This window comes from Schistocerca americana, chromosome 5 (genome assembly GCF_021461395.2).
Source record: "Schistocerca americana isolate TAMUIC-IGC-003095 chromosome 5, iqSchAmer2.1, whole genome shotgun sequence".
Classification (NCBI taxonomy): Eukaryota; Metazoa; Arthropoda; class Insecta; order Orthoptera; family Acrididae; genus Schistocerca; species Schistocerca americana.
In genome coordinates, this window is record NC_060123.1 from 105,772,201 (window position 1) to 105,780,573 (window position 8,373).

Consider the following 8,373-nt stretch of genomic DNA (forward strand, 5'->3'; position numbering starts at 1 on the left):
CTGCACCTCTCAACAAGCTCACATTCCTTCAGTTTATCCAATTCCCTTACCTTTTATTTCCTACTATCTTGCAATTTCTTCAGTTTTCATCTGTATTTCATAATCGTCAATTTCTGCCAGAAGTCAAACCTGCCTCAGCAAATATTTTACGAGGGTAATCCAAAAATTAAGGTCTCCTACTTTTTTTTACAAGCACGTAGACCTGTTTATTTCTACAATGGTTTACATTAGTTTACAGCTTGAACATTTAGCTATTTTTCGACATAATCACCGTTTCAGTCTATGCATTTTTGTAGACGCTGTGGCAGTTTTTGTATGCCCATGTCAAACCAGCTCACCGCCATGCTGTTCAGAAAGTTGTGAACCTCTTCTTTAACCTGGTCGTCAGAGTTGAGTCGCTTTCCGGCGAAATGTTCTTTTAACTAGTCCAGAAAGTTGTCCTCTTATGCTGCAAGGTGGTGAAGAAATGCGCAGGAAGCATCAACTCGTGGCCGCATGTGGTCTTCAGTCAGGATGCGTGGCACACATTTTGCGCACATCTTCCGGTAGTTCAACGTTTCCGTTAATATTCTATGAGCGGTGCTTCGGGAAACCTCAGGAACCAACGTGCAGAGATCATCCAGGGTTATCCGCCGATCTCCATGCATGCTTTGCTCAACCTTCAACACTGTCTCCTCAGAAATTGACGGCCCCCTGCTACTTTTTTCGTCGTGAATTTCGGTCCGACCAGCTGCAAACTCTCTACATCACAAACGAACATTTTTGACATCTATGCGCGACTCACCATACACTTCCGTCAATTGGTGATGGATTTCAATCGGCGCAGTGCCCTTTGGGTTGAAAAACCGAATAACTTCGCACAATGCGCACTTGGCAGTAACATCCAACGGGAGCTCCATTCTCAACGGCTGCTAAGCCAAGACTGAGCGCCTGAACGCGGGGTGCGCATGTTTACGCACAGCGCATGAAGCACTCTTCATTAGTGTGACCAAATGCCCCACAGACAGAGTTATGTACTTACAAAAAATGGGGGACCTTACTTTTGAGATTACTCTCGTACATTTTAAAATATAATTTTAGAAATCTCTCTCTTCCCAATAAATAATTAATCTGAAACCCTCACTGTCCCCAAGTCTCTCTGTCTTACACTAATTTCTTTCAAAATCCTTAAACTTTTTAGCACTGATTAAATTATGTTATGTGGAAAATTCTATCAAGCAGCTATTTGGTTCAAATGGCTCTGAGCACTATGCGACTTAACTTCTGAGGTCATCAGTCGCCTAGAACTTAGAACTAATTAAACCTAACTAACCTAAGGACATCACACACATCCATGCCCGAGGCAGGATTCGAACCTGCGACCGTAGCGGTCACGCGGTTCCAGACTGAAGCGCCTTTAACCGCACGGCCACACCGGCCGGCCAAGCAGCTATTTCTCCGTCTCATCCGCTTCCTACTAACGAATTCCGATACCCCATCACAATGACATTTTCATCTCCCTTAACAATCTAAATTTTTTTGTCTCATCATTGATTCTTTCAGTTTCTTCATCATCAGCGTAACGAGCTGCCAGACAATCTTGCTAACGTGCAGGGTGTCTCTAGGTATCTGTCATGGCTACGATAGTGTGTTGGCTCTTTCGTCCGTAGAAGCTTTTCTACATTGCTATTTTCTTATCCTTAGTTTGGCTTACGCTTACATTCACTCATTCATTCATATCCGTGTCCGGTCAGCATTTTCGGAAGGTAGCAACTCCGATGGCCTTGTTATTTCCGTCTGTCAGGTCCTGTGTTGTGCAGGGTTGTTCAAGTTGAGGAAAAATTAGCACGTGGGCCCGGTCGTGTGCCGTTCTGCACTCGCAGGATGTATCTCCATCAGCTGGAAGAATTCCCCACTTTCGCATGTTGGTCTTGCAAAGAGGAAAGCCCACCCTAAGACGATTGAGCGATCTCCAAATACGGTAGGGCAAGTCATCTCCTGGAGCTAGCTCTTCCTTCATAGGGATATCAGGTGGTAGTTTGCTCGTCCACCGGGTGATGCGGTTAGACTCTGGTGATTAGTGGCTGAGTCCTGTCGATGAAGCTCTTTCTCGACTTCAGTCAACGGACTACAGCCTGATGATCATGCGGTGGATGTCGGGGATCAAAAGTTTGCTTAGCCCTCTCTAGATCTGCAGCAGCAGCCCTCCTAATAGTGGGAGGGGGGGTGGTGGGGGAAGCTATTCCAACAATCAGGTAGATTGTGTCGACTGGAGTTGGCTTGATACATCCCGACAAGATTCGGACTGTCTCATTGATTGCAATATCAAGTTTGGTGTGAGAGCATGCACTCCACACAGGTGAAGCATACTCTGCAGCGGCCACACACAAAGCAAATTGTCAGGACGGGAGGACTTGCTCCCCAGCCGGTGGTTGTGAGCTTCCTCAAGATATTATTCCGTGAACTAACTTTCAGCCTGGTGTTATGGCTATGTTTCTTGAAGGACAGAGTTCCGTCGAGGGTAACACCCTGATACACTGGTGTTGAACAATTCTCCTGTGGTTTGCCTTGCCACGTAACGTCTAGTTCCCGCCGAGCTTCTCTATTTTTCATGTGAAATGCACACAGCTGAGTCTTGTTGGGATTTGGCTTTAGATGATCAGCTTTGTAGTAGGAGCCAAGTGTATCTAGCTCAGATGTGAACTCTTCCTCTACTTCTTCAAACGCCTTTCCGTGAGCAGCCACTGCAGTATCGTCAGCAGAGATGAACAGCCTGGAATTTTCAGTCATGGTCTGGTCATTAGTGTAAACACTGAAGAGCACAGGGGCGAGCTCTCTGCCTTGAGGTAAGCCATTGTTTTGCATGTGCCATCTGCTCTTCTTACCATGGAGAGAGACTTGGAATATTCTGTTCTGCAGGAGAGTACCAATAAGGGATGTTAGTTGGTAATTCTTGGTGAGTTGGTAAATTTTCCTCAGAAACTTCATATGCAGCTGTTAGGTCGACAAAGGTCACTCCTGTTAGCTTACCCTGTTGTAAACAATCTTCGATGTGTTGAGTGAGGGTCAGTATCTGACTGCAGCACAACTTTACAGGTCGAAAGCCAGCTTCTTGAGGGAAAAGCTTTTCTTCGAGGATGTCTTTCATGCGGTTAAGGATAGGACGCTCGAAGACCTTGACACAGCGGCATAACAGTGATACTAGGCGAAAGTTTTTAGGGTCGTTTGGCCCCTTACCGAGCTTAAGTAGTGCAACCACACGAGCTACCCTCCAGTGCCTGGGAGTACGGAAACTTCATACACATTCATTAAACATTCTAAGCAGCAATTGCAGAGTGGTACGGCCAAACTTCTTGATCTGTTGTACTTTGATGTTATCGATGCCAGCAGCTTTGCTATCTGATTTTGTATCTATAGCCCAGTCCTCGCCTCATCAAAAGTCTTCTTGCCACAATATTTCACTGTCTTTCATTGTGTCTAAATTACAAATTTCGCTTTTTTAACTTCTCTCGTCTCCCTACCAGTTAATTGATAAATTTTTCACACTCTGACACGTAGAACGCCATTTCTCTTTTTCATGATACAGCATCCACGTGGAGATCCGAATAGGTGACATTTCGTCCAAGAGAGTGCCAGCAACACTGAATCATACAGTGGAGCCACGCACCGTTTCTTTCAACATTTAGAGGCCATGTTGACTATCGTTACAAGGCCAGTTTAACTTTTCATCCAGACTGGTTGTAACACTATAGCTCTAATGCTGGACGGATTTATTTTGCTTTTTTGCTTTGGTTTAAGGTTACATCGTTGACCTTCTGTAAATGTTGTTAGATTGAATCGATAACACAAAACTGTTTACTCCTTTCTTTGTAAAAACTTTGATGTCATGGTTTGATTCTATGCAATGTAGTATATCTGTCATTTAAATTCTTTGTCTCAATTGGAGGGAGACAAAACTTACTGCACGCATTTCGAATTTGTTTAAATAATTTTGTTTAGAACTACCTATATGTGCAAATGTTCAGTTTTATTTAATGTATTTGGTTACTGTTATGTAAACTGCTGATCCTCGCTTAGGGTTCTTAGTTATTCTGTGTATAAGAGGTAGTGTGGTTCCCCTCGGGAAAGGAACTGTGTAGCGCGCGCAAATTGTGGTTGGCTAGGTAGAAAAGGTGGAAACAAGAGTCAGTCGGGGACGAGCTACCAAACGGTGCACTGCCATGTAAAAGTTGTATATTGTGCTGGTTCCGAGATAGGCTTATCCTGCCTCTTACCAATGCCTCGGATGAATGGATAAATAGCTGAAACGATTCTAGAATTGGTATCCATCATCGCCACCAAGAAGGGACAGAGTTCAGCAATTCTGCCTGCAAATCCACCTACCAACATGCAGTTGCCACCACATTGCGCAATCACTGTAACGGAGTTCTATAATGATGTGTAGTGAAGGATCAGCTTATTGGATGTGTTAGTGTGCTCAAATATGAGGTAACTTATAACGGAATTTATGTACCTACCTTGATTAATTCCCTATGACAACAGCTTTCAGGTTCCTCTCCATTTACACTATGATTACCGAGTGTCCTAGTTTGTGGAAAAAATGAAAGCCTCAGAACATTAAATAATGTTGTTTGATCTTTGGTAAGAAGGGAGTGTTCAGATTTACTGTGGATTTAGTGAAATTGTGGGACGTAGTAAATGTAGTCTTTTGAAAGCCTGCCTGGGATGGAACCAATCTAATTTAAAGTTTTGTGGAGTTTCAAAGTCTCCTATTTAATCATTTACTTGAAAGTAGAAGATTGTGGTAATAAAGAAAATTTGCAGTTTCTTTTAAAGATTAAAAGCTTTTAAAATTGAGGCTTATAAAGTGTTGCGTAGTTAATGATCATAGTGCTACCTGTAGTAAATTTTAAAAGGTGAGTCAGTTTCTTGTAAATTTGTCAACATTGTGTCTCACTGTAGTAAAAATCGTGAACTGCATTTATGGAAAGTTATACACTTATGCTTGATAAGCACTTGTTTCTTTTTGGTATTGAAAGTGCATATTAATAGTGTAATAAAATCCACAGGTTATCCTTTACCACTATTTATGAAAACAGTAATTTCTTTATTCAAAAGACATTGAGAAGTAACTTGTTAGAGAATTCCATTTAACTTTCATTCTAAACAGAATAGTATTTAGTTGAGGGATACTTAACCTGTGACCAGTTGATAATTTTGCAGTGAACCACATTTATAATTTCATGCCAGCTAGGAAAATGTTTGAACAATAATACTGAACCTATGTCCAATTAATGATTCTACAGTGAATGTTAATAGTAATGTTATAAAGACCATTCAATTTGAACAAACCCTGAAAGTAGTAGTGTGTTTCGGTATCTGTAATATTTTTGCAAATAGTTTGTGCTGCTCTAGGTGTTAGCTTCAATCGTACTATAAACATATGTATGTGTCGGAGTTCATTGCACCCGCGTGTGGCCAAGTATAGGTTGTGTTTGTCCGTTAAAGTTACTCATACCTACTTTCTTAAACGAGAACGTTAATCTTTCTCTTGCCTAATTAGGCTGGCGACCGTTTTCCTTATTCTTTAAACAGTATAGCTAGGCAAAAATATGGTTTGTTACTGTTCGAATGTTTACGTAATTCTGACTTTCATTCCCGATAAGCCATTTCCGTTAGGTACAACACGGTCAACCTAGCAAAATTCCTCTCAGAGGGTAACACTGTTCTGTTACGCTATACCATAATTGCTTTAATAAGATAGTTTTATTTCACAACCTGCCTCCAGCTTCGAGGTTATGGTATAACTGTAGCTGACAGAAGTGTTATATGGTGACCCTGCTGCTACTGAAAAGGGTGCTACCCCTTTTCAGGAACCACAGTTTAATCTAGTCTATTCAAAGACACTCCTCCATTGTGGTTGCACCTACGGCACGTCTATTTGCATCGTTGAGGCGTGAAAGCCACAGCACAACGGCCAGTTCCATGGTCCATGGATGAGGTCGTATAGTCATAAAGATCATCATATACTGAAATTAACACTAGCCCTAAATATCAGAGGTAGGAAGAATAAAGTTGATGTGTTGATATTTCATTCAGAAACTGCCATCACGTTTCAAGAAATGGATGGAATAACACTAAAAACGAGCTCATGAGGATGTAATTGGAAGAGAATGTAGACAAAGCAAAGTGACTGTATAAATAACAGCAATTTAGCGAAAAAAATTCTGTTCAGAGTTTTATTTGGCATATATTTTGAGAAGCACCATATTTTAATACACAAATGAATATGGTTGGTCCTGCTAATTATCGTGTTTCCTGAAATCAGACAGGAGAACATATCAAAGAACGGACAGATTACCGAAGGGCTATTGATCTGCACGGATCTCTATAAATGTTGCGAACACTAACGCGCCCTTCATTAATATTTCGCTAACTCAGCTGATTTCTAATAACCCGCTGATAATCGTATTTGAATAACATAGCCCCTCAAAATATCTAATGACACACGGGGCTTATCAGAAAATTAAGCACTACTCTAATAACTATGCAACAACAACTTCATAATTAAAGGTGTCTAATTACGAAACATAATCTGAAAATCATTACTGTAGTATTTACCTGTTCCATGATATCGTGCGCGCACCAGCAGTAAATAAATATTTGGAAAACAAGCATCAGCAGGTAAGTGGCAAATTTTGAGGCCCATAGCAGACCGTTGGTGTCCTACAGAAAAAAAGTAAACCATTATAACACTGTAACTCGTTACATGTACTCTGGCCAATTCAAAATGTTCGTTACTTCAGATGAACCTGAGAAGAAAACACTTACTGTGGTTGTATGGTATAGGTTCACGCATATGACAACGATACCTGCTAGGAACTGTGTGAGTATTAGAGGACTCACTATATCCTCCAGATCTCTCACAAATCTGGAAAGACATCCAGTGTTAATAATCTACAGTAAAAATGTAATCATATATATGACAGTTACCTGAGTTACATGCGTACGCTATGACACGCTGGTGGTCCTGAATACAATTTACACAGTGCTGATGCATGTATTCAGTCGTAGCTACATCCATCATAATCATCTCGTGGTTATTTTCTGGAGCTGCAGGTGTTTTGTTTCGCTGGTACACCTGAGTGCTAGGGTTGCTGTAATTTGTTGTAGCAGTCACGAGAGAGAAACGAATACAAACGATCTTCAGCAGAGCTGAAATGTGTATCATAACAGAGGCAAGAAACAGATCTAGTCCCCAGCTGGCGAGGAAGCAGTAGAAGATAACGAGGCATTGCGACACGTACAGCATCTCGTAAATAGGACTGTCGCTCGTTTCCAACCCGTACCACGCCACCAGTGGCAGTTGCTTGTTTGTGGCGTCTCCTCCAAGAAGCAACGGATTTAAGACCCAGCCTGTAGAAGAAGCGACGCCGAATACCAGCATGACGAGTGTTATCGATCTGGCGAGCCTGTGAACGAGGTGTAAAAGTTTAGGAAGTTCCACAAAAGCTAGGCACGTGCGGAGGAAACATTTCCACATGAATGTCACTGCGCACTATCCTTCACACTCTACTCTGATAACGATCTCTCAACAGTCAACTTATAGCAAGAAAAGATTATATTTTCTTTTTCGCCTGGGAGAAGGAGAGTTGGAACTCCTGTATTCCAAGATCGTTTTGAACTTTTGAGAGAAGGTCTCGTACTGTAACGCTAGGGCAGCTTAGCATATCTGCGAACGTATGACAATAAACAGACTTCCGGGCCACACAGGCCTTGAGTGAAAGATTCTGCATCTCATTTCAGTTATCCCAACACAAACACACGAAGACAAGGCCGTGTGCAATTTCTTGTTCCACCAAATAATAAATTTAGAAGAAGAGTTGAGGAAATATGAAAATACGGTAAATGAATGAGAAAGAAAACTGAATGCAGACGTACATAACATATGAATGCATGAATGCCTAAAGGAAGGAGGCTGCCAATGGGAAAATTGAAGATATCATTAAATCAGAATTTACAGAGTTCTTGGAAGAGCCATCCGTGACAAAACAATTCCACCTCATATTGAAGACATGTGAGACAGATTAAATAACCTTAGACATCGAATAGAAAGCTTTTGTTTCAGTTCCAAAGAGGATAGGTGCGAACATTACGGATCCATTAGCAGAAGGAGTTACGGTGGGAACATACTAACGAGAAATATGTACGGATGGAACAAGCGAGGTGAAACCGACTCTACGGAGTTTGGGTTAAGAAAGCCAATCAGCAAAAAGGGGTGAAACTTCGACAAAGCCAGCCATTTGTAATGACGAAATGCCAGGAAAATCGAAAAACAAACATCAGCTGAAGAACCCGAGACTGAAACCAACAGGCAATATGTCATCCAGAGGA

The 8,373-nt window shown here is 41.6% G+C and overlaps 1 protein-coding gene across 1 annotated transcript in view; it reads right to left on the bottom strand.

The window, feature by feature from the left end:
- LOC124616222 overlaps window positions 1-7,426 on the bottom strand; it is a 49,826-nt gene extending 42,400 nt beyond the window's left edge. Inside the window, exons 1-2 of the mRNA XM_047144525.1 lie at window positions 7,025-7,426; window positions 6,601-6,705 (exon numbers count right to left, since the gene is read on the bottom strand). Of these exons, the coding sequence (XP_047000481.1) occupies window positions 6,601-6,705; window positions 7,025-7,426 (507 nt within the window). The remainder of the gene's footprint in view (window positions 1-6,600; window positions 6,706-7,024) is intronic.
- Between the last annotated feature and the right edge of the window lie 947 nt (window positions 7,427-8,373).